Below are 27,467 nucleotides of genomic sequence, written 5' to 3'. Positions count from 1 at the left end.
AAGTTTGAGAACAATGAAGCTAGAATAATAATTTTAAACATTAGCATTTTTTTTAAAAGGAAAACCTTTCTTCCAGAATCAACCTGCTTAAATTTATATGTGGTAGAGCTTTGAAATCTAAGGAATAGTCTTCCTGGCTCTTAAAAGGGCTTTAAGGAAAAATCTGGGTCCAAAAAGAGCTTCAAAGAAAAATCTGTAATTTTCTACAGTGCCAAAGGCTGGGAGAGGTCTCAGGAAGGAAGGGGAGGAGAAATAGTAGGCTGGCCAGAGTAGACCTGAGGTTCAAATGCCATCAGACTAGTAATCTTGTCTGTACCCCACCCATCACCAGAGATCTCTAAATTTTTTTACTTGGATGATGAACATGATAAGAGAAGCAATTTAAAGAGTCCTTTATCCTGCTTCTGAAGCCCTCAAAGGGGTCCTTTTGAATTATGTTAATATAAGTAGTCTAGCTTTCCTTGCAATTCTATTTTGGAAATTAGTCTTAATTAGTTAAACGTTATGGTGAAATTGGACCTAAGAACAATGATTTAAATAAAGATTTGTAGAACAATCTCATAAAACTTTTTTAGATGTTCGGGAATTTAAGACGTTCTGGAAAATGAAACTACACTAATAAGAGAAGGTAATGTGTCAGAAGGAAAATAACGCAATACTTCTAAAAATCTGAAAGTAGAAATTAATTTAAGTAGTTTTGAATGACTGGGAAACATGTAAAACCATCTGTTTTGTTCTTTGTTTTCAGTGGATTTAGGTAATATTATCTGACTAGGGATGACGGATTTTACTTCCCATCTTCCCATCTTTTCTTTCCTCCTTATACCCTCTTATTCATCAAGTGATCCCATTCCTCATCCCAATTTGTCTTAAATTTCGAATTTAATTCATCTGGAAAACTCAATGTAAAATAATATATATATTTTTAAATCGGATTTTTAAAATCTGGTTCCAGGGTTAAATAAAAGTTCTTGGAATGGTTGTTTAGGATTATCTATACTGATAACCAATCTCCAACGTCTTGACTCATTTTAGGAGGGAAATGTTGGCTAACATCACTAATCAAATATAGATTAATGAGGAAAGAAAATGCTTAAGTTTTTATTAGTGTAATTTTCAATGACTATCTATCAATGTGAATTATAAAAACTTGTTTTGTTCTTTTTCCATCAGTGTCCTGAATTTCTAGACCTTGAAAAATCTAAACTTAAATCCAAAGAATCCCTTTCAAGTGGGGTGCATCTGAACACTGCTTCAGAAGACAACTTGACTTCACTTTTAAAACAAGACAGTGATCTCTCTTTAGAGCTTCACCTGCGGCAAAGAAAAACTTACATTCATCCAATTAGGCATCCTTCTTTGCCAGATTCATCCCTAAGCACTGTAGGAATCGTGGGTCTTCATAGGCATGTTTCTGATCCTGGTCTTCCAGGGAAATAATCATTTTGTACTATTTACTCCACATACAATGTAAGAGCTTTTAATGGCTGTTTTCCTTTTTCTATTTAAATCCTCTCTACTTGACTCAGGGGCTCACAAGGTACCATTATATGCAAAAGTACTGTATATTTTCCTAAATTGAAGCTTGTAAGGTAAAACTGAGCAGTTAGGATGTAAATATACATAAGAACTTTTGGTTCCAAATGTTAAAACTGCCAGCATCTCACGGCACCTTATTTTTTATTTTTATTTTTTAAATCACATGCATGTTAGGAAACTCCAATTTCTCTTGCATGGAGACTCCTATTTACTGCTTTTACTAAACCAGTACTTTGTTATGAAAATGCCTTCCACGCAAATAAGAAACCAAGGGATAAAACTGTTCATGGATGCAACTCAGATTCAGATGATCCTCAACTCATGGGAATTCCAGGGGGATAAAGGGAACTTAGTCGCTTTTGCACACAGATTCAGGTCTTTCTGTATCAAGATGTTCAAAGTTAATTACGTTCATTCCTCCACACTGGAAGAAAAAATACAAAGTTTGAGTTGTAAACCTCTGACAGTATAGGAAGCCATATCCAAAAACTAAACATAGGCCAACAGTAATGAGAACAAAGGTCTTTCTATTTAAAATTATGTCACTAATTGCATTTACAAACCATCTAAAGTATTTTCCACTGGCACATTTCCTAGAAGGCTTAAAAACAAATTTCTCTCATTTTGCTTTTTTTCTGGAGGCGGGGGATGGTGTGGTCTCCTTAAGTACTGCTAAACTGTGATTAACACAAACTGATATCCACAGCTTTCTTGTGATTCACATTTTAAAGCAATCCTGAGTGGACATACAGCCTGGGCAACATGGCAAAACCCCACCTTTACAAAAAATGTTTAAAAATTAGCAGGGTGTGGTAATTCATGCCTGTAAACCCAGCTACTTGAGAGACTGAGGTGGGAGGATGGGTTGAGCTTGGGAGGTCAAGAGTGCAGCAGGCCTTGATCACACCACTGCACTCCTGCCTGACAATACAGTAAGACCCTGTCTCAAAAAATAAATAAAAAATAGTCGACACAGTTTTCAAAAAATGTGCAATTTCAGTGGATTTGCATGGCAAAACTAGTTTCCATTAAGTATATGTTATTCCATGTCTAACTGTAGCTGCGGGAAAGCAATGGGCCTAGAAAGAAAATGCACATACCAGCAGTAAAATTTCAGTTGTGTTTAGTTATTCCAACACATTTGCCAATTGAAAATTAAATAAAAATCTATTATACATGGATTGGAATGAATATATATTGACCTTAGAATATCAGAACATACAATGAAATATATCTTTCAATTAAAATATCTTCAACTGTTAGATTTTTTGTGGGGGGCATATGTATCTCATAAAATTGGGGTAAAGAAAAATTACAATTTAAGATTCTGATCAGTCAAGTTCTAGTTAAGAAATGTTATTTTTCAATTCAAGTACAATTTTAAAATTATGAACTCTGATCCATTATATCTTTTCTTGCTGAACAAAAATATTGAAATTTATTGAAAGTTTGTTAGTCCATTAAGAACATTTTATCAGTGCACATTACTAAATGGGTTAATTTCTATCCCTTCAGGATATTCAAACTTTGACACTGATCTGTTAATCAGCTTCAAATGCAAGCTATTTCAAGTTACTAAAACTATTGCACTGTTTAAAATGTGATTAAAGTGACCTTAGATTGCTCCCTATATATTTTTAAATGGTCACATAAATTGATAATCCATGTGGAAGGCAATCTGTAAGCAAAAGCATGTTCTTATTCCTGCTTAATTTTTGAAAAACCAAAACACAAATGTTCAAGTGCATTATTCAAAATGACCAGTTAATTCCAACATATACTATTATACAAAAGTGAAATAATTATAACCAGCTTCCCAAACTATTTGGTGTTATGCAGATACAAACTTAGGGGCTAAACTGATGCTTTCACTTCCTCACTCAACAAACATTCAATGGTGCCTAGCAGGGAAGAGAAAGTCCCATAAATGGCTAACTCTGATTCAGAGGACTATTTTGGGATTTTATTTCCATATTGGGACACACTTTTGCAGCTGCAACAAATTTCATAAGGATTGCCGGCCTAAGTTCAGGAACATTCAGAATGAATTCACCAGAGAATGTTCATTTGTAGGGAGAGGGGATTTGGCAGGTGAGGAATGGAGATCTGATTGATTAGTGAATGCCTCAGCTGCAACATTTGGTATGACATGCATAAAATCCAGCCTCCCACATAAAACTTGTTTATATTTCTTTATGAAACCTGAGCATGAAGAAATAGAAGATGGAGAATGATGTGCAAGCATCCAGTTTATTTAAATTCTAGCACAACACAAACCTTTTTCTTAATTCCTTGACATCATTGCTTATATTAAAATCTTAACCCTCAGAGAGTTGGACAGGATTAGGAAGGTCCCTTCCTACAGGATATTAGCTTAAAAAGAGACTGAGCAATATAAAGACGTGATTAGTTGGGCATAAATGTCAGAAGACTCAATGGCTAAAGTGACTTACAGATGACCAAAGCAATTATCTTGATGTACAAAATTCATCCCTTTCCCCAGCCAAAGATCTAATGCCTAAATGTACCATCATCCCCCCTGTTGGCTATTGCAAAAACAGTCTGACCTCTCCATCTAGGGATCAGGCCAAGAGCCAGGTTGAACTGCTGCAGCCAATCATAATTGCAGTGTAGCAAATGCTTTCCTTCTAGGTAATTAGAAGCAGTAATATAACACCTTTTGCTCTCCTCCTAAAAATAATGTTACCTGGTCCCCTGGCCTAAATAAAATGTCATTTAAAATCTAAAGTTTATTTGGATCCAATGATCTCCTGCTGTTATTAATTGCTGGGCAAAGAGCTGAAACTTAGACTTATCATTCTCCCCCATAGGGGAGTCACATTATTTAATCAGTTGAGAAAACCAGGAATAAGAAATGATGGAGCAAAATTCTCATGGGGTTTTTAAATTAATAATCACTCAGTCAACAAACATAGGAAGGCAGGGGGCAGATTTGGGACAGAATAGTTTGTTAAGTCCATTATAATGAATTGGTCATCAGAGCACAACTATCCTACTCTTCTAGTCAGGAAGTATGGGAAGTAGGTCAGGGCATTTGAGGTCAGGTTTAATATGTTTGTGTAAGAATTGCTTACAAGGTCCTTTTGGAGGGTGAACTTTAGAAATGGTTCCAAAATGACTAGAAAAAAAAAGTTCTTATCCAAATGTCATTTTAAAACCCCATCATATATTGTCTAAGGATAAAATGTATCACCTTATTGGTATATCTAAAATTATTATTATTTTAGATATTATTTTAGATACTGTTATTTAACAACAGTATCATTCCTCTAAATGACTTTCATGATTTAAAAAAATATTCTGTAGATGTTATTAGAAATGAATTGCAACATTGACATAACAGTGTCTAAATTGCTTATCTATGGCTAAAGCCAAAAATAGATAAATATATGTAAATTACTTATCTATGAAAATCAAAATTTTTATAAATTATCAAAAAATCAAGTTATATTTTTACAGTAAAACAAATATGTTTCTATCATGTGAGTTCGAAGAGGCACTTGAAGACAGGATGATACAGGACAGTGGTCCTCAAAGAGTGGTCCTCCAACCAACACTACTAGCATCACCTGGAGACTTGGCAGAAATGCATATTCTTGGCCTCACCCCAGATCTAGTAAATCAGAAAATTTAGGGGTAGGACCCAGCAATCATCTTTTAACAAGCCCTCCCTCACGTGATCCTTACACACACTAAAAATTTGAGAATTACCAATGTAGAAGGGCAAGCATAGATTCTGCATCAGACCAACTTGGGTTCCAATACCAGTTTTTTCATCAATAGCTGTGTGACCTTGAGCAAGTTAACCTCCCCCAGTCTTTTTCTTGAATCTCTAAAAATAAGACAATGGTATCTGTCTCACAGAAGCTTGAGAAAGAAATGAGATAAAATATAGTAAAGTGCCTGGCATATACTAGGTGCTCAAAAAATGCTGAGTTCCTTGTTTCTCATCGAGAAACATGGCATTAAAACAATCAGGAGAACAATTTCCCAAGATTTAGATTTTGCACAATGTGCAACGTCTCCAGCAACATAGCTGTTGCCAAGATGAAAGTTTTTGATTCAGAAAAACCTACATGTAACTATTGTTTTATCTCTCTTAATTGTATTTTGCACTATTAGGTTTATAGCTTTAAAGTAATACTATTTACAATAATAGTGAGAGTATCAATCTCCTTGTTATAAACATATCTACTCTGAATCGATGTTATACATGCCAAGTATGTAAAGTAATCTGTCGATCAGTACTACTAGAATGTATTCTATAAAGGCTGGCTCACTGTGGAAGTCCTTCTTTAGATCTATGATATAGTCCTTAGATGGATATCTGAAAATACATTTACAAAATACAATTTTGAAAGTATATAATTTTCCATTTTTACAGAAAATATAATTTTACAGTTGCAATGGTTTTCAGACCCCTAGGCCACTCTCTCATTGCACAGATATGTTACACAGTCTTAAACTGGCTAAGCTCTTGTGCGGAATGGTGGAAATGGCAGGGGACTCAATGTGGTAAACCTGAATTCAAATTCTACCTTCTCCATTTATTCTTGGGACAAACCCAGAGTAAGCCCCAGTACCCAAAATGATAAAAATGGTGTTAGCATCTAACATATCTTGAAGGGGTGTGTTGAGGATCCTCTGAAAATATAAGTAGAAATGCTTTGTAAACCATAAAGGATGTTATTCTTTACAGTAAGTCTGTGTGTGACTTGTGCATCATCATAAAGATAGTGGAATATGGGGTAGTGCAGTAGCACTACTTAAGGTCTTCTAAAACACTTTCTGTTGCTCTTTCCTTTACCCAACATGCACACTCATACTGTATAACAAAAACTTATAAAGTCATTTTCACATGCCTCCCAAAGATCTAGTTGCTCAGAGCAGGCAAAAGCCAGTATAGATAGCATCCTTATATTTGTTAAATATTGCTTTTGTCCACCATTCATAAACTTATACATTTGCATTGCAATTGTTTTCTAGCTTTGCAATAGCTCATCCCTCTCTCCCTCATTCCTCAAATGTTCCCAAAGTTTTTTCTTGTGGTTCTACTTACGATGTGATGTTAAACCACTTTACAAACTAAAAGGATCATGTTTTAAATGTAAAGTGAGGTGTTGTGATTGATCAGTGCCCAAGAGTAGAATAATTCATCACATGCATTTGTGGTACACACATACTTCGGTTAAATGTCAAATACAGAAAATTAACAGAAAGACATGAATTATTAATAAGCAAAAGCATGAAAGGAAATTACCATGAGGCTTATGTATATAAGCTATTAAGTGGAGATTGAGATGACTAACAAGTTATTTAAAACATGTTATTACTACGAATACGTCAAAACATCTATAGAAATGCAATGTTAAGAACACGGAACCATATCAATTGACAAATTTCATTGCTGTACCATTCATGATCAAACTTTTAAATGAGAATAGCAAGATTAAAGAAATACTCCCAATAAAATAGTACTTATTATGAGAAGTGGCAATATTAACATAGTTATTCTTGAAAAGCTAATGTCAAAAATTAGATGAATCCCCTAAATGATAGTCACTACATCTGTGACTTCCATTAATTTATATTTTGAAAGATATAAAATAATTTGGTATACCTGTGGTTTTAGAGCACTATGTTTGACCTCTATCCTTTGTATTTCCTCTTGTGTATTTTAATGTTTTTATATTGAAAGTAATCACAACTGTTAGCATTTAAACTGTATTATTTATACTGACATATATTGTTTGGATATATAAGAAATTCCACATTTTCATCATTCTTATTTAGGGGTAAAATTAAAGGATCAGTAATCTTATAATTAACTCCCCCACATAGTCTCCTCAAATGCCCCTTTATTTATAATAGCACTGAAATGATATGGCACCTTTCTTCCAAATGTTGTATAAGATTAGAAATATTGAGGAATCTCTAGTTTTTATCTCCTAGCCACCTAGTGATTTCAATTAAAGGCACATTAACGCTTTTTAGCTGAAATTTGCATTTTATAATTTTGATGGGAAAATGTATTACACCAGAATGTTTACCAGTTAAAGAATAATACATTTCAAAAAAGAATGTGTGTAGTCACTTGAAAATGTCAGTCAACTGATACAAAGCAGCTCACTTACATCTGGCTAAGTAGTAAGTACCTTGGAATGCTTTAAACAAAATGAAACAATCTACCAAAACACGTACTATTTCCTAGTTTTTATGCACATTATGTAGCATGAAATCATAACGCTTTTGAAATATTCTGTGCAGAAATATTTATTTTTTAGTAAATATTTTCTTCAAAGATTGGTATGTGGTATTGACAGTGTAATCTACTTGCACAACTAGTTTTGCAATAAGCTTCTAAATAACTGTAAATAAGAAAAATGTACATTTCATGTAAAAAATGGTTGCAAATTTTTGGTAGCTAAGAGAAATGTACAAGTTGTATTGAAAATATAGTATATATACATAATTTAAGAATGAAGCATATAATTTCTGATCTATTTATACATGAAAAATTCAAGAATTTGTAAAAGAAATTATTTTGGGGAAAAAGAAAGTAAATCTCATTAGCTAAGTAGGATACTTTTACTAGAGAAGCCAACTTTTTCCAACATTTTACTGGGAACAGTACTAGATATAGGCATGGTGGTGCTGATGTTATTTCATGAAATCACATGTAACAGTGCTACAGTTTTACTGAGTTCCATCAGGACGCTAGTAAGATAGATTGAGTGGCAAAAAGCATTAAATCTAAAATTAAAGAAACATAATATTTCACCTATTATTGCCTGTTAAGACCACAACAGTGATTGACTAAAACATTTATTGTTTACTTAAAATTTCTGGTGGATAAACAGGCTTTAATTCATGTGCAAATAACTTTTTATAACGTATGTTTGCTTCATTTTTTTAACCAAGAATGAAAATATCCAGATATTTTCTTTTGCCTGAGTTTCATACTTTCTTAATTCCTCCCCCCGTTGCTTCTCTATTATTTAAGGGGAAAAATATCAAACTACCTTCAAGAAAACTTGTAAATAAAATGTGTTGGCCATAATGTGGCATGTAAGCTAAGGACTATTGAGTCTGTTTAGTGGCTTAGATTTCCCAACCTTCATCTTAAAGGTTTAGAACACCAAGAGAACATTTCCCTTTGACAAATGAAAAACCAAACACAAATAGCAGAAAAAATTGTATTGGTATCTACAACCAAGGCTGATCAGAAAATGAGAATCTAAATATGAAGAAGCTACATATTTTAGAACTTACCATAAATTATCTCTTGCCATAACATAAATCTGAGGGTACCACAAAGAGATAGCTATGGGAAATTAAATATGCATCCAAAAGTTCAGAAAAATCTTATAATCATTTGAAAATGGCTTATTATTTTCAAAAAAATGAATATTTAATAAGTATGTTTCCGGGATATTCATACTAGCACTCTTCAGGTTATCCTTTGAAAATTCAATAATTACAACAAAATGAAATTTGATTCAATAATACAGTCAACTAGAATGCAAATATCTGTATGTACGTATCTGTACATACTTAACATTTTTATGGTTAAGGGAAAACATTGGGGTACCTCTCACAATATGTCAGAATTAGGACCTAATCACTCCTAAGTGTTCCCGAATATTGCTATTAAATGATGATCTAGGCCAATTCTCACTCCCGGTAAGCTTTGCAAATTGCCACCATCTCTGATGTTACAGAAGGGGCACATCTGAAAACATAATTAGCACATAGGGAAACAGCTTCCTCATTCTCTTACTGTATGGCACATCATAGTGACGTAGAAGTGTTGCCAATGTCTACTCACTATTCAGATACATAGAAGCACACCTGAGTCCTGAATACTCGCAAAATAATACACAAAGCTGCATATTACCAACCTACTTGGATAAAAGGAATGCTAAGTATATAAGACTCTTTCTTTATATGCCAGAAAAACGTATTTTTAAAAACAAGTAGAAAGAGATATGGCAGGAAATGATTAAAAGCACAGATTTCCCAGCATTCAAATAATGAGCTGATAGTGAGTCAGAAATATTTTTCCTAAGTTTCCCAGTGTTTTGCTGGAAAATAGTTTTCTGCTCAGAATTCTAAATTACAGGAAAAGCTTAATATATGTACTATATGATGACCTCATTCTAGACTTCAAATTACCTGGGCAATATTCATTTAAAATCCTGTCTGCACTCATAACTTCTAAATATTTACCAGTTCTAAATATTTTAATTTGTATCATCTAGTATTATGTAAACTCTAGACATATTCTTGGATGATATTTTAGCATTATGTATTTATTCAGATGTGCTTAATTCACTATGTAAATGACTGAATTGCAACCCAAAAATTGGGATCTTCTAACACAAGTTTCAAAGTAATAAAACACCCATGGTTGCATTTTAAAGCTTATGGGACAGAATATGCCTGCCTGAAAGAAATCTTGGAATTTACTCATCAGATTTAATTCACCAGATATTAACAAATTTATTTCTATTAATTACCCAGAAAACTAGAAAAGCAGAAGAAAACATATCATTTAAGAGTTTGTCAAACATAAAAAGACAAAGAGCACATTTCCGACAAAGAGTATTTATTTTGTTTGTCCAGTTTAGTAATGCCATAAGATTACAAGCAAACTTAATGTCTTATATTTTACTTAAAGAAATAATCACAAATTGATTTTTTGTTATTTTTTTAACTCTACAGACTTTAAACTGTATTAACAGATTCTACTTTCTTCTAGGGTAAATGCCTTTTTTGGAAATAAACATAACTTGACTACATTTTTTGTTACTTTTTTCTGGATGCATGCGTAAATAGGTCAAATGAGAAATCCTTGAAATTACATTTAAAGTGGACCAAATTAAGATTTCCATACTATTGATTTACCCTTGATGTAATTCAAAATGTGTAAACTGCCACTCAGAATAGAAGTGCAATACCTGACATTTAATCATTTGGCAGTCTTTTAGATATAGGTGAATTACTGCACTGTTATTTGAACTGAAGCATCTCATAATATATATATATATGTAACAGATTTTGTATGATACAAAACTTTACAGCAAGCTATTTGAATGTTTATTAAAAAAATTCTCAAAATGACACGGAAACATGTTTACTGTATAAATAAAAGCACTTATACATTAAGAGTGTACATTATTCAATAATTTACATCATCATAAAAGAACTGGGGTGTAAGTTAACCAGTGCAAACTACTATACTATATTCATATTACAGTCATGTTCATCATAAAAATATCAGTTATTTTTAAAGCATCGAAAAAGTGAACTGTATTTCAGTATAAAAATTCTGGTAAAATATTCTCTAGGCCTAATGTTTTTGTTAACATAAGTTTGTCTGTTTAATGTAAAGTGCAGAAGAGTTGCCTGGCAATTAAGTTGGATCGGCATAGAATGTTAGGTTTTGCTAGAGAAAGGGGTTCTGTGGTCAAAAAGTTTGGAAAAAACTGGGTCAAATAAAATTAAACATGACTGATTTTATTAACCTTGGGGTTTCAGATGCTAATATACCTTGTCAAGCTTTAGAAAGTGAGAGTTTCTAAATATATTTGGCCATGGAAGCTCCTTCATAGACCTTCTTCATGACCAAAAGTCATAGGAACATTTTTAAATGAAAATTGTGTTAAAGAGTTCTAATACAGAGTGTCACCTGGCAGAAGCTTACATGAATAATACCATTTGTCATTTTAAAAGTTTTACCTCAACTGTGAGCCTCCAAGTAAGAGAGATAATCATAATTGACCGCAGAATAGTTCAGTAACAACCATCTGTATAACCTGGATGTTAAGATTACAGGTTGCTGAGCCACATTATCACCATTTGATGTGAACGACACTTAGTGTTTTTACATTTGCTTTTTCCTACAACACTTCTAATTAGAATTCTGTTTCTTTAATTTACCAGCTCAGTTAATGTCCTCTCACATTATCAAATATATGTTCATAAAAAAGCCAGAGAACAAAATTATGTGTATTACCTATTCACACATTTTTATAAAACTGACCAAGTGAATTTGACAGCAAATTATATAAAATTATCAGTGTCAAGAGACTATGTGTTACTTCCTTTCCAGGATTTTTTTAAGTGAAAGCTGATTTAAAATTCTGTAAGTTTATAAAAGGTTTTGTTCAAGATATTGCCATCTATCCTCCATCCATTAAGAAACATGGGATTTTATAAAATCTATAAATTAATTTGGTCAGCAGTCATAAAATTATGTCACTCACTGTTAGGTTAGAAAATACGCATTTAAAGCATAAGAAAAATAAGTGGTTTATTAAATCTTCACTAAGACAGACACGAGGTGTTTGCCAAGAAAGAAATTACATTAATTATAATATCTTATACCAGGGATATTAAACACTAAAGATCTGATGATTCTACGTCGCATTTTCGGCAGTTTTAGTACCACGCAGAAAAGCTGCTGTGGGCCTACTATGCTCAAAACACCACATTACATAGATGCACTCAAAATACTTACTGAGTTTTTAATGGCAAGCCACCACTAATGTTAATGTTGTCAAATAAGTCAAATGTATAATTTCCGAACAATTAGAGTGGTTAATTACTTGTTTATTTTTAAGTTTATAAAGAGTTGACATTACATTTAAACAACAATTTAATTAGGACAATTTTGAATGTTGACATATCATCAAAAATATATGCCATTTCCAAAAAGTCTAGATTCAGAGCAGGATGCCATTTTAGGTGAACGATGTCTTCACTAATGAAATAGGATGCAGACAGAAATACTATGTTTATTAAGAACTTTTTGCTTAGAGAAGACAATAAAACATATTTAAGAAAAATATATACTACAAAAAATAAAAAAGGAAAAATTAATGGCTTCTGTAGTCTTATTTCATTACAGATTGAATTAGGGAGATAATTTTCTTCTTCACAGACAAAGATCTTTAAGTTTCTTTTCTCTGATTATTTGATCAAGGAACAAACTATATTACAAACATGGCACAAAATCCAGGCTTTCATTTTTAGCCAACCCTCAAACACCACCAACTACAAAGAAAATTTAAAAGTCTAATTTGTAACCTTCAGATAAGTATAAATTAGTTTTTTCTAGGCTTTCATCATTTGGCTTCTTATACAATCTATCTTGTAAAGTACATTCCTCTAAATTTACATTATCTAAAATTAAGGCTAAGCATTATTTAAATCAATTAATCATACAATATTTTATGACAATATGCACATATTTATAAAATAACTTTTCCAAAAGCAGTAATATCTCAAATTAAAAAAGAAATCTTTTATTGCTTTGAACTATCTGCTAAAATAAAAACACACAGAAAGGGAAGAGGTTTAACAGGTAGGAAGAACATAGAAAACCCTTAAAAGTTTTAAAGTAGTCCAGTTCACTTCTTCCAAGCAAAAGAATTCACAGTGTCTCTTCAGGTTTAAAATTCTAAGCATTCAAATTGCCATAGTGCCCTGCAAAAACTAATACATAAGTGAAATTATTATCTATTAAGAATAAAATGGTTTTTAATTATTTTTGACTAATTACATTCCATAAGAGCATTTTCTTAAGAGAGAAAAGTTTGTTTCCAAGGCTTATAATTCAAGCCAATAAATATCAGTAATGTTGACCCCATAACTTCCATCAGTAAATATAAGAAAAACAAAACAAAAACCCTGAAACATTAAAGCACAGGTAAATATAACTGTCTTATACCTTGAATTTTAAAAAACCCTGAATATCAGGTTAATACTAACCATTTGAAATGAGAAATGAACAGCTTCATAATCTGTCACAGATTAAAATTTTTCCCTCCCTGAGAAAAAATATCACTACAGTAAACTAACCTTTTTAAAAATAATGGTGGTTTTGGCCCTTAAAAGTGATTTGCAAGATCATTTTTTTTAATTCAAAAAACCTGTCATAAAAATTGAAAAGCATATTTACAATTTAACATGAAGTCAAATTGTTTGGCACCTATACCAATATTAATCTTATATTTGTGTTACGCTGAAAAATATGGAAAAGTATGTGGCATACCAAATATATTATTTCCAGTACTGGTACTTGGGATCACTTAAATTTTTTTAGTAACTAAGAACTATCTAGAATGCAGTATAAATATCAAAAGCAGGATACTCACATCGTCATATATGAAATTCGCAGACCCTTGTTGCAAGTGGTCTCTTTTCCTAAAGAAATCTTTAAACAAAGAAATTATTTTTTATTGTAATTTAAAATACATAGTTTCAAATATTTAGTGCCCCCAGGTACACAAAAAGAATAATTTCATATTCAATTAAATATTAAGTGATTGAATAGCCCTGGCAACAGAGATATGAGAAAAACTTCCAAAAATAACATAACAAGTTTTTATCATTTATATTCCTTAATATTTGAAGCCTTTAAACTAATTAGATTTAACAGTGAATAAAGGGGGAAAACACATATTATTATAAACTTGCTGGAGGAAATGAGACACATTATTCAAGAAAAATAGCTACATAATACTGTGCACTTAGTTTTAAATAGTCAATACCTGTCAATGCTCGAAGCTTCACACAGCAAGCAACATAATCATCAAAGAAAATTCTGCCATTCTTGCTATAACGTTTAACAATAGTAGTTAATGTTTGAGGACTCAACCTATAACCTAAAAAAGAGATAAATTAAAACTTCTAAATGTAAATAACATAAGAACACTGCAAGATTGCTTTCTCATTAATGAAGTCATAAAATAACTTTCAAAATTCATTCCACAAAAATATAATTAGAAACAAAACACATTAATATTGAAATTCATCAGACAAAGGCTTCACTGTGAATCCTGTTAATCGGTATATAAATATCACAATTCTAACTTTGTAATAAAGTCAAAGCTAAGGAAAAGAAAATAATTCTCTTCTTATGAATTTATCATATATTGTTATTTTGAAATAATGTCAATTTCATGGATTTTAATGCTTCAATATTTCAATTATATAACTTTGTATAGCTCTTAAAGAATATAAATGCAAAGATTACTAATGATCTTTGTTATTCAAATGATATTTCCCACTGAACATATTACTTGCAAGTATCTTTTATAACTAAGAGAAATTTGAGGATCAACATGATTACTCTACAGGGGAAAAAAACAGAAAAACATTCTTTTTTGTCCTGGAATTCTTAGTGTTTCTTCACACACTGTAATAATAATAACAGCTTTCTCACTATTTCACTGATTTCCTTGGTTCTTTGTTCTAGTAGTCCTGTGATGTCCAAAATTTTTGATTTTATACTTACATCAATGAGAAAGAAGTTTTTGATCATTCACTCCCAGTATGTTTAAATTAATTTTAAATTCTATACATGTATTATTGTTTGATTACTCCCATTTTAAAAACTACATAAAATCTAAAATTTAAAATGAATACAACTGAATAAAAACATAAATTAATATATTCTACTTGCTGTACCCTTATAGATGGTCCTATGCATTTAATGAGATGTATACATTTTACTAAGAAGAATGGTAGCCCAGTATTATTGCCCATACATTACTGGATTTGTAGACTTGAACAAATGACACTAATCAATTCAAAGGTGAAAACAACCAAAATAAATGTAACAGGAGAAAATTATACATGTAGCTACAATAGAATATAATGTGGGAAAGGTATAAATTGAAAGAAGCAGTAAAACATGCAAACTAATGTAATTATATGCAAATATATTTTGAACTTCATATGAGAGAGTTATGAGCTAAATGTGGTGCTGATAAAATTCCTAGATTTTCCCATAGTATTCTCAGCAAAATAATTTGAATATTTTAAAATATACATGAAGATCTTAAATTTGGATAATCCAGAATACCCTTTTTACATTCCACTGCCTAACGTGAACTCTGGAGGTTTTCTTTTCTGCCAAAGATTACATTAATTTCCCAACATTAGGCTGAATTAAGGTCCAGGCTTAATCCATTAGGTATTAAGGATCTATAATTGAACTACATATGTTTATATGGGCTGGACTGTCCCTACTACTAAATTAAAATGTCTATTTATAAAACAAAACCAAACAAATCACTAATTTGACTTATTTAAATTGCAATTTGAGATAAGCCCACTTCCATTGGGTTCAGATTTTAACTTCCAATAAATTAATTTTCATACAAATAGATTTTGTTTAGAAGAGTGTAAATCACAAGCATAAGAACAATTCATAAAGCTACTTAAAACTGCATTAACTTTAAGCAAATTAAACACCATTGTATGTTATCCATTTTGAAAGTACACTAGGAACATCAGCTTATCAGAGGTATAAGGATAAAGTTATATACTTTTAAATTACTCTAAAATGCAACCTTTCCATACTGATGTATTTTGGCACCTGCTATGTGTTCTGCACTATCTAAGAAAAAAAAAGACAAACAAAAACGTGGTTTCTACCACTGAAAAGCTATTTTGTACAGACTTTTGACTGACTGAGGCAAGCTTTGGCTCCCAATTAGAGATCCTGCCAAGTTATAAAAGAATACAATCTAAGTGGTAAGTACTAACAAAGAAATAAATTTAAACACAACAGAAGAAATTCAGAATGTATGCATGTATGAAAGATCATCTTTTGAAAAAAATCATAATTAAAATGGTTTTGTTGAGGTCTTTGGTCAGAATTTACCTACAACCTTGAAAACAAACAAAGGAACTTGCTGGCGAAAAAATATATCCCTTTATTAGTTAGTAAATTGAAGCAATTAAGTTCATCTAATCAAAGAACAAAGATTAGCTTTATAGATTCTAAAGAATGTTAATGTTCTTACCCATAAGACCAATGGCTTGACGCAACTCATGATGTTCTACTGTGCCACTTCCATCTTGATCAACAGTCATGAAGTTTTCCTTCCAGGCATTAAGAGCTGCCCATAGCTCTTTGAATGCATTAAATCCCATTTTTCCTGTGTAATCTCTCTGATAGTTTTATTAACAAAAATAAATTCTGATACCTGAGTTTATCTGACTCTAAATCATTGACTAAAACATGAGTATGCTTCTGTAGACTTAGCCAAACTCATTATATGAATAGACTTCTGCATAAAAACTAGAAAGCCTAGAATTTAAACAGGATCTTACAAAGTATTTTTAAATTCACTAGTTTACTACGGGCACTGAAATCTAACCACTGGCTTGATAGTCAGAAAGCAATTACTCTTTATTCTAGTATTTTCTATTTCTATTCAAGGATACATCCAACATGGCAATCATAATTCTGCAGGTTTCCAAACTGAAGGCTGTAAAACATATTCAATATTTAAATTAGAGTATGCCCAACTTTATCTATGTAAAATTATGACAATCTCCAGTTTCAAAATAAAACATTAAAAAACTGCCAAAATATACAAAATCACCACAATCAACAAGCTATTATTGAATGTTAAGCACCCATTGTTTAAAAAAAATTACTGCCTTCAAAGTACTCACATCTAGTGAGGGGACTAAGGTAATTAAATGAGCAATTACAAACTAACTGAAAATTACTGTGACAAAGACATTCCAGGTATGTAAAGCACTTGGCTTCACCCAAGCCTGGGGAAAAGGAAGGCTTCCAGTCTTCATAACACAAATGACAAGTGGAGTTAAAGTAGAAGTTTGACATGTACTCAGAGATCACAAAACTTGAATTAAAGTATATGGGAGAGAGTGACATATGATGACATCAGAAAGGCAAATGAGGGCCAAATCATGAAACTTTTGAATACTACCCCCAAAAAGTTTGGGCCAATGAAAGCCACTGAAGTGTTTTCAGAAGCAGAAGGGAAATTCTAAAATTTCCATTTTAGAAACTTAGTTTACAATGAATAAAATATAAAGTGAGATGACATTGGAAATAGGTAAGTCCATAGGTAGTTTATTGTAATAGACCAAGTAAGAAAAAATGAGCATCTGAATTGAAGCAACTGGTTTTTCTCGGGGGTTGGGGGGAGAAAAAAGGAAGAAAAAATCAATATAAGCTATCTTAAAACCAGGGGTGATTTGAAATATTAACACTTTCATATTTACAGAACTACAACTGATGACCTATTGATAAAATTCAATTTTTCTAATCCTTTTCTAATTTTTCTAATCCAATTACATTCAATTTGTATGCTGACATATCTCAAGACTAATTTCATGTCCTGATAAAACATCACGTTAGTACAGTTTAAATTTACAAAGTGCTTAATAGCAGCTTGTTAATATGAATGAATGAATAAAAATTTTCAAAATTATTTTATTTTATCCATAACATCTTAACATTTTATAAAAGCAGAAAATTATTTCAGCTAAATTTTAGACCCACTAAAGAAAAAATTACAAAACATTCCACGAGTTAAAATTGCTGATTTTCTTTAAATGTTTAATATAGTATCAGTGTTAGAATTGCTGGTTGTAGTATTTTCAAATTGACAACTCAATAGATACTCAATGTGTTCTTAGCATGAGTAAGGTGGCGTGTGTTACATGATTTCACATAAACATGCTAAACGTATAACAGTTCCAATTTTAAAAAAGGAAGAAACTGGGACCCAGAAAGGCAGTTCCCCACGTTTACAAAGCTAAGACTATACAACTGTCAGAGTGAGGGGATTACATGAGAAATTTCTGGAATGGTATTTCCTCTTTTGGGCAAGTAAATAATATCTATTTTGCTTTACGATTAACTTGGCACACATTCATAAAGTGGGAGAATCCGAATTAATGATAATAGATCACTAAAACTGAATCAGCAAATGAACAGATCTTCAATCTCAGAATAGGAATGTGTATGTATAAGAAGAAATATTTAGGACAAAGAGTGGAGAGACAGACTTTTCAGGAAAGTTGACAGATTTTTCACTTCCTCCCCATAGCCCATTAGAATGGAGAGTAAACTGATTTAAGGCATAAAACTTTAGAGAAAAAGAGAATTAGACAGGAAACAAAGTAACAAAATTTTGCAAGTTGAAGAGCTGATGGATGTGAGTTAACCAACCTAGATCTGAGAAAATGGATTCCTGAACTTGTAATGAGAAAAGCTGAGAAGCAACCCTTCGAGAAGACCCCAAATGCCAAAGAATTGGCAGTACTTCTGAAAGTGGGTGTGAAAGTGGAGATAAAAACAGAAGAATTGGCTGAATGTCTACCTAAGAGAGCATTCTAAGCCTCATATCCCCTCCCTGCCTCAGTTCAGTTGGATGGATGCTACACCTACTTCCAACCCAGCAGAAGTCTGGAATTTTATTCTCTGGAGGAGTCTCTGAAATGTAAGATACCAGAGCTGAGACAGGGCTATCTTCTAAAAGCAAGGCAATTAAAGGACAATTTACAAAAGATTTGAGAACTCTTCTGAGTCCACCTCTCCTTTCCAGGCAGAAGGTCAACTGAAAACCCAGTCCAAAAGGGAATCCCTAAAGATACTGACACCCAGAGTTCCAAGACAAAACTGCCCAGCCAAATCACCACACATTGAAGCCCACAATCAATGCCTAACCATGATCTCAGGGCTTCTAATCAGCATTTTAGTTAAAATATGAGCAAGGCAGTATCATCAGATAACTGAGAAAAGTACCTAACATGAAAGACAACCAAAACAAGCAAAATGAGGAGAAAAAACAATCTGGAAAAAACAAAGGTTATATAGGAAGAAAAAACTTTAAAAATATATTAATAGTCTCAGAGAGATAAGGGACAATATCACATTCATGAAAATAGAACAGAAGCTCTTGGATTTTAATGAAAAGCAGAAATGAAAGACTCAATAGAAGGTTTAGGAAATAAAGTTGAGGAAAATTCCCAAAAAGTTCAGACAAAAAAAAATGATAGGAGGAAAAAGATGATAAAAGTAGAAAACCCAGTGAAAACAAAAAGCATTCCAAGAAACAGAAAATATCATTGAAGAAAACGTCCCACATCTAAGGCAAAGGAGTTTCCAGGCTGAGAATACCATCTGAGTTCCCCACACAACACAACTAGGCACTTTACCATCAAATCGCAGAATACTAAATAAAGACAAAGATCTCACAAGTTTCCAGAGAGGAATAACAAATCACATCACATCCAGGCAGGAAAGAGAAAGATAATGCAACAAGGGACGCTAGAAACAATGGAGCAATACCTTTAAAATTCTACTTGAGAATCATTTGTAACCTAGAATTCTATACCTGGCCAATCAATTCTGAAGGTAGAATGAAAGCATTTTTAGATACATAAGCTCTCAAAAATTTATCTCCCACATATTCTTGTGTTTGTTTTTGAGACGATGTCTCACTCTGTCACCAGGCTGGAGTGCAGTGGCCCAATCTCAGCTCACTGGAACCTCTGCCTCCCGGATTCAAGTAATTCTCCTGCCTCAGTCTCCCGAGTAGCTGGGACTACAGGTGCGTGCCACCACGCCCAGCTAATTTTTGTATTTTTAGTAGAGACGGGGTTTCACCATGGTGGCCAGGGTGCTCTCGATCTCTTAACCTCATGATTCGCCCACCTCAGCCTCCCAAAGTGCTGGGATTGCAGGCATGAGCCACTGTGCCTGGCCGTATTTTTTTTTTTATATTAAGAAGCTGCTTAACTATACATTTCACTAAAATAAGATAATGAATTTTTTAAAAGAGGACAACAAGAGATGGAGTAAAAAGGAGATCTAACTCAAGAGAAACAGGGAAACCAGCTTCAGAATGATGGTGAAAGAATCCCAGTATGACAGCTACACATAAAAAACTGCATATCCCAGAGTTCTAGGATAATACCTGACAACTACTGATTTCAAGAAAAGCAAAACATTACATAAAAAGGAAAAGTAATCATGCATTATCATAAGATACAGCTATAAGCAGCATTCAGATAGTAAAAATAAGGTAAAGACTAACATACCTAACAAAAGTTATTATATATTATAACTACGCTGGAAGGACAGGAGGATGGGAAATGTTCCTCTGTGGAGTGCAGAGACGGGAGAGTTTAAGGTTAAAATAAAGTGAAATCCTCATCTTTCATAGCAGGATATCAATAGATAATCATAAAATCCAAAAATCAATCGTGAAAAAATATTCTATCTTGAAATCTGGAAGCAAATTTCAAAAGAATCAGATTTTTAAAAGTCAAAAGAAGTGTCCTCTATGAGCAGTTAATGTTAAGGAGACAGGAATACACAATGAACAGTTATTTTCATAATGAGTTTTACAGTTATTTGACTCCTTAAACTATGTGCATGTATAACTGTGATAATTTTTTAAACATTTTAATTACAGGGACAAAAAAAGTAAGAAAATAAATTTCCTATTATAATTTCAACAAAAGGGGAAAAAAGATCTCACGAGAGTAAGTTCCATTAATTCCAGACTGTGTCAAACATCTCTGAAGTTCTTCAGCATCCACTTCACCATCCTGTTTAAAAATAATTATGACCTAATTTAATGTGCAGTTGTATAAAAGCATATTAAAATGTCAATTGACTGTTCTAGGCCAATCAAGACATATGCATTCTTTGAAACATTACTCTATAATTAACTACAAAATTCTAGAGATAATTACTGACAACAAAGGCATATTACAAAATATCATACCACAGAAATAATTTCTTCCACTTCTGAAGAATAGCACAATTACCCTGTTCTATACTGGTTCAAGACAATCTCATAAGAGTCATTGTACTTCTATTTTAAACAGTTAGAAAAACAGTTAAACAGTTAGAAAAATGCCTAAAATGTGTTCAGAAAAGTCTCGAAAACATCCCCACTCATGCTGTTTTGGGAGGAGATTATTTATAAATAATACTGAAGCTTTAACTGGAAGGGGAAAATATATTTTCCCCCACCATTACCCCTAGCAAAATTCTAGAGTCCCCCTGTATCTTGCTACTATTCTTCTGATTACTGCCCAAACAAGTCTTGCCTGAACTTACTACAGAAAATAAAGTTTTAAAATGCAAACAAGAAATCACAATGGAAATGAAATAGGTTGAGTATTCTCATTATGATTTAGTACCTCATCCTGTTTTTGACAAAAATAAGTAATTCCTTTGGAACCATCACAAACATTGGCACAAATGCAAAATGTAGCTATGATGAAGGATCAAGGAGGCAAATTTAAAACCTACTCTTCATAAGAGATCCAAGAAACAACAAAACAAAAAACTTTTCTAAACTACTTCTAAGAAATATTATTAACACTCACATTCTAATGGATTTTTGGCAAAAGAACCCCTTACAAAACTGCAGCTGTTCTAATAGAAATTACAAAATACTAAGCAGCATTCTTCTCAATGGACCATATGTATGGCATTACCTAGTCAAGAGTATCTAAGTGCTCCTTTCTCTGTCACACGTATTTTCTGGGAATCTTGCTTACTAAATTTGAAATTCTGTAGTTAGAAACTTATACCTTTAAAAATTAGCCATATTTTTAGATCAGAGGACAGGTTAGAAAAGTTTTCCTCAAATTCAAAGATGGCAGAAAGCCTTTTTGGCACAGGAGCAAGCTATGCAGATACCTGAAGGAAGAGTGTTCTATGCTCCTGCTGTTCTATACAGCAGCCATTAGCCGTATGTTCCATTGAGCACTTGAAGTGTGGCTAGCCTGAATTACAATGTTTTGTGCGTATAAAATACACACTAGATTTCATATATTTAGTAAAAAAAATGTAAAATATAATTGATAATTTTTATGTTTATTAAATGTTGAAATGTTAGGATTTTTATATAATGGGTTAAATCAAACATTAAAATTAATTTCACTTATTTCTTTTTACTTTTTGAAATAATGCTGTGAGACATTAAAACTATTTACGCACTTTGCATTTGTGGCTCATCTTATATTTACTTTGGGCAGTGCTGTTCGCGGCAAACAGAACAAGTACAAACTCTTGGTGTTGCAATCATCTTCACCTGTTCACCTCCAGCACATCTTTCCCTACATTCTTATCATTTTCTACATGTCTGTATCTCCCTGGCTACATAGAGATCTTCTGAGTCAGTGTCTGAGTTTCCTTCATTTTTGTATTCCCAGCTGTAGCAGAGTATCCAGTACAAAGAAGGTTAGTTGTTTGGTAGAATGAAGACAACTACCTCTGGTTCTTCACTAAACTGCTGGCATTTCTGACTGTTTGTGACCGTGTTCATTTACTACTTCAAAATGTTAAAAACATTGGTATTTCTCACTCAAATGTGGATTACATTTAAAAATCTGTACAATGAACGGAACTCTGCTTTACATGTGCTCTTCACAGAATTTTTGAAGTTAGAAAAACAACCGTAACAGCTTTGCTGGAAGTTATTCATTGCCATCAGAAAGCATTCTGCTAATATATCACTTCAGAGATGTTATGAAAATGTTATCTTAATGACTAACTCACAAATAAGCAATGTCTTCCTACACTACATGGATAAAATCCAAGTGATACTTTTGGATTTCTTTACCTATAGTTGAAGCTGATACTTAGGCTAACTATATAAACCCTTAACTGAATTAGGTAGCATTAGTGGTAGAAAGCTGAATGTCCTAATTAAATTACAAGAGCATCAGGTAGAGAATTAATAAAAATCAATTGCCCTTCGTTAGGCAGCAAGATTTTAAAATGATATCCAACTTCAAGTCCTATTTGTTCAGTTACTCAATTTGAGTCTCCACTTACTTATCTATAATACAAAGGTACCTGTGTCATGCCCACATCACAGTTGCTGTGTGGAAAAGTAGAAGCAGTGTGCATACAAAAGTTAAAGTTGTTGGTATTACTGTGATGCACGTGTCTGTATGTATGAAGACAGAAACCAGAATTTCCCCAAATTAATTGATGATTTAATCCTTACTGTTTAGAATACTTCATCCTATAAATAAGAACACTGCAGAAACCTTTAATCAGGTGTTTTTCATAGAGCATTATTAATTATGAGGCCCATCAAAAAAGGATATGGCTGTAGATGTAAGTTCGGTAGTTGGGTTCCAGGAGCAGTATACCTAAGTCAGATGTTGCACCTGATCCCTCAAAGCTAGGTAGAACTCAACATATGAAAAAATACAGTCTAAATATTTAGACTAAAAATTGAAAATGGGATAGTTAATTTCATCCATTCGAAACATTTATCAAATGTTTATATATTCCTAATATCTATCTGTCAAGTAGGGAAAATATGAACAGAACCCTGTCTTTATGGAGTTTATTTATTCAAAAGCACAAGACTGGGAAATTTAAGGAAAGTATCAAATAGTTCAAACATAGCAAATTTATTGCCGACAATTAAAATGCTGAAATAGTTCAGAAGTCAAAAAAAGTTTCCAAATATATGTCCAGTTCACATACTTTAAGTTGTAATTTTATATGAATGTATTACATAGTCAAACAGAGATAATAGAATTATTCTCAGTATACTACTACTTATTCCCAGTATAATACTTTAAAATGGCAATGGTATAATGAGTAGAACAGTTAAGGTACCATTTAGCTGCAAACAGCAGAAAATATTATTGAAGATGCTTAAACCAATAGGGGTTTATTGTTTCATACAATAGGTCTGAGGCTAGGCAGAACAGGGCTGTATGGCAACTTAGACATGTCATCAGTCTCTACATTTTTCCACATTCCCTATCTATAGGTCTTTATCTCAAGCTTGTTGTCTCAGGGTCACGAGATGGCTGCTGCACCTCCATACCTCAAGTCCCCTTTCCAGGCAGGAAGAATGAAGGGGCAAAAACAGCCACAGCCAAGGCTTGCTCCCAGTAAGGCTTTTTTCATTTGGGGTAGAAAGATTTTCCAAAGCTACTGCACCTACATGTCAATGGTCAGTCCTACGGCACATGGCTGCCTTTAGTAGCTACAAAGGTATCTGGGATGGTGACTATTATAGTTCCCCAGCCTCTATTACATAATAAAAGGTAAAAGGGGGTTGTAAATGAAATTGGGGTAGCCAAAACAGAATGTCTGCCACGTATATTAATTCTGTGTATATTGTCTATTCCTAGAAAAGCATATTAGACCTAGTGAACACTCAAGGGAATGAATAAAATGTTATTAAAGTTCTATAAAATTCTACCTACATCAATAAATCTTTCTTGACCATTATAAAAGAAAAGAGATATGGACTACAGCTAAGACTCTAGAGTGAATTTCTGTTTCTGCCCATTAGTATGGTATTGGAACATCCATTCTGCCAGTTTCTTTACCTTTTCCTAATCTATTTTATCATCAAGCCTGTCCCAGAACCATCCACAATTTACAAATCTCCTCTTTGATACATTGCCCCAACTCCTTCAAGATGATTTTCATGTAGATCTCTTTTTCCAAATCCTCTCTGGTCCCCAGTATCCATGCACCAATCCACTGTATTCCATAACCACAGAAGAGTTTTCAACTTTCCCCCCAAATTGTTAAACAAGTAAATGAAACATATCAAGAAAAAAAACACACATCTTAAAAAGATGTTCCCAAGTGTTTCATTAACACATGCAACTATCTTTAGTTCATCACTCTTCTAAGAAGTTTTGTAGACAAAAACACAAATATAGCAGGTGCTGCAATACATACTAAAGCAGCAGCAAAAAAAAAAAAAAGACAAGCTCATTTATTTCAACAATAGGAGATAAACACCAATACACCTTCTTTTCAATCCTTTAATATATCTGGAATTCATGCTACTATATGGTACCGGCTGAAGATTTACATTTACTTTTAGATAAACTGTTAATTATTTCAGGATAGTTAATTCAGGAATCATTCTTTCCCCACTGATATGAAATGCTACCTCTACCATATACTGAATTCACAGGTAAGCTTCTGGGCTCTTCAGTATTATATGTTTGTTTTTACATTAGGACCACACTATCACAAATATTAATAATACATTTATATGATATATTGTAATTTAATATTTATTCTCAACAACATAGTATACAAGACAGACTTTAGAATTATTGTAGCAAGTGCCAAAAAGAAAAAAGAAAAAGAAACCTTTAGGAATTTGACTCATATATTATTATATTATTTATCAATTAATTTGGAAGACATTGGCATCTTATAATATTGTATTCCTTCCGATCTTGAATATTTACTCAATACTTCTGTCAAATACAACTAATAACTGATACAAAGGGGTACAATACATATCCTATTTGCTTAATTTTCCTTGAAATTTCACATGAAAAATATATATAAAATCACTTAGAAAAGAATAAACTGTGGTATGGTGTTACAGTTATGTAGGAGTAAAAGAAAAGCTTCCCTTGACCACAGTATTCACATATCATCAGTAACAATTCACCCACAGAATTCATGTACTTGAACTGGCAGTTTCACACTTCCCTATTGGTCATAATAAAGTCAGTCCTTTAAATAATCACTCAGATTTACTGGAAACAAATAACATCCTAAAACCATACCACATTGTAACATACTATTTCCTTTAATTTTTAATTAATAAATCCTGACATGATTATTTTGATAACCTGGAAAATTTACCAGCCATATCAAATCAAAATTACTATAAACGACATAACTTCACCTGTGAAAAAAATGTAATTTCTCAATTTGAATAAATTTATGAGACTCTGAAGTGATTTCCAATCATATTGTTTGACATACTTAGGTTTTAACTGAGTTTTTTTTAAAAAATGGGAGTGAGGCCCAAGTTAGAAATATTGTTCCTTAAAATTTTTTAAAAAGCTTCCTACTTTCCTAAAATTTCCAATAGTCATTTTTGCATGCTATAAAAGAATGTGCAGGCTAAACCTACTTAGCTTTGTGTTATCTATCACTCAGGGAGAGTATGATGCTCCTAAATGTCAAACAGAGTGAAGGAAATAAAAAGATTTAAGTGACAGAAAAATTATAACTCATAAGAAGATATATCTAAGTTTTGGTGGGGTGTTTAGTGACTAGTAAGAGGAGCCCCTTGTAGAAGAATTTCAGTAACGCAAGCATACTAGGTAAGAAAGAATCAGATTTCCCCACGATGAAAAACAATGTTTCCTCTTTTAGTCAAATGAACAATGTATCAAGCATCCCATCAACAGACTTTTAAAATGAAATAATTATGACTATGCTCATCTCTGATCTCAGGAAAAAAATTAGTCTAGATACATATAAAATATAAATTTCATATACATTTAAAATGATACTCTAAATAGCTGACATTTCTCTTAAACAATAATTTTAAAGACATATTTATGCAATAAATTTAGCATCTCACCTGTCCAGCAACAGCACTGAAGTAAGTATACACGGAGTCACCAGTTGAGGAATAAGTGTCTGAATATGCTGGCCCAGAGTATCTATCGATGAGTATAGCTGGGCCTGTTTCTGGCACTGGCTGTCCCATCTGCATTCCTGGCACCTGAATGCTAAAATTTCCAAACTATAATAGTGAAAGGGGAGAAGGTTAGTAACATAAATACTACCTATTATCTATAAAAGCTGGATTAAAAGAAATTATTAGAAGTCCGTCAAAAAGTAAACACAGTTACCAAAAGCTTATAATCTTATCACAAAAATTTTAACTACAAAATGTTAGATGTCCTACATTAAGACATAATTCAATTCATCAACATATATTACCCAGCATTAAAAGAAGTGTAAAAGAAAAAAGAAAGTTATTAGCCTCTAAGAACTTAATCTAAGAGGAACATGTACAATTTTAAAAAATGTTTACCAACATCACTGAAGTAAACAAAAAGTAAAACAATGCAAGATTTTACCTAAAGTAAAACTAAGAAGTAAACCTCAAAACACATACTTAGAAGAATATATGTGTAAATACAATGAAACTTTGTTAAGTGTCAACATTTACAATATGTTGGGTATTGTATTCTTCACAACTATTTAAACTTAAAATAAAAACTTTATATGTCAATATAAAGTATGGGAAAAGGGTATAGAGTTTTTCAAAAATCTTTTAAGGGGCGGGAAGCAA

The 27,467-nt window shown here is 32.5% G+C and overlaps 2 protein-coding genes across 12 annotated transcripts in view; one reads left to right on the top strand and one right to left on the bottom strand.

Moving 5' to 3' along the window:
• Positions 1-13,046, top strand: part of KCNH7 (potassium voltage-gated channel subfamily H member 7) — a 476,848-nt gene extending 463,802 nt beyond the window's left edge. For all 3 annotated transcript variants that reach the window (XM_019022597.4, XM_055379105.2, XM_055379104.2), the window contains one exon: positions 1,174-13,046. In XM_019022597.4, coding sequence (XP_018878142.1) covers positions 1,174-1,440 — 267 coding nt within the window. In that variant the 3' untranslated portion in view covers positions 1,441-13,046. The remainder of the gene's footprint in view (positions 1-1,173) is intronic.
• The window catches only part of GCA (grancalcin), a 49,842-nt gene continuing 32,526 nt past the window's right edge, over positions 10,152-27,467 (bottom strand). For all 9 annotated transcript variants that reach the window (XM_019022600.3, XM_055379107.2, XM_055379106.2 and 6 more), the window contains 7 exons: positions 26,748-26,912; positions 20,886-20,955; positions 16,804-16,847; positions 16,380-16,527; positions 14,118-14,231; positions 13,722-13,780; positions 10,152-13,059 (listed from right to left, as the gene is read on the bottom strand). In XM_019022600.3, the coding sequence (XP_018878145.1) occupies positions 13,033-13,059; positions 13,722-13,780; positions 14,118-14,231; positions 16,380-16,527; positions 16,804-16,847; positions 20,886-20,955; positions 26,748-26,912 (627 nt within the window). In that variant the 3' untranslated portion in view covers positions 10,152-13,032. The remainder of the gene's footprint in view (positions 13,060-13,721; positions 13,781-14,117; positions 14,232-16,379; positions 16,528-16,803; positions 16,848-20,885; positions 20,956-26,747; positions 26,913-27,467) is intronic.

This window comes from Gorilla gorilla, chromosome 11, assembly GCF_029281585.2.
Source record: "Gorilla gorilla gorilla isolate KB3781 chromosome 11, NHGRI_mGorGor1-v2.1_pri, whole genome shotgun sequence".
NCBI classification, from domain to species: Eukaryota; Metazoa; Chordata; class Mammalia; order Primates; family Hominidae; genus Gorilla; species Gorilla gorilla.
This window is presented reverse-complemented; position numbering and strand designations above follow the sequence as displayed.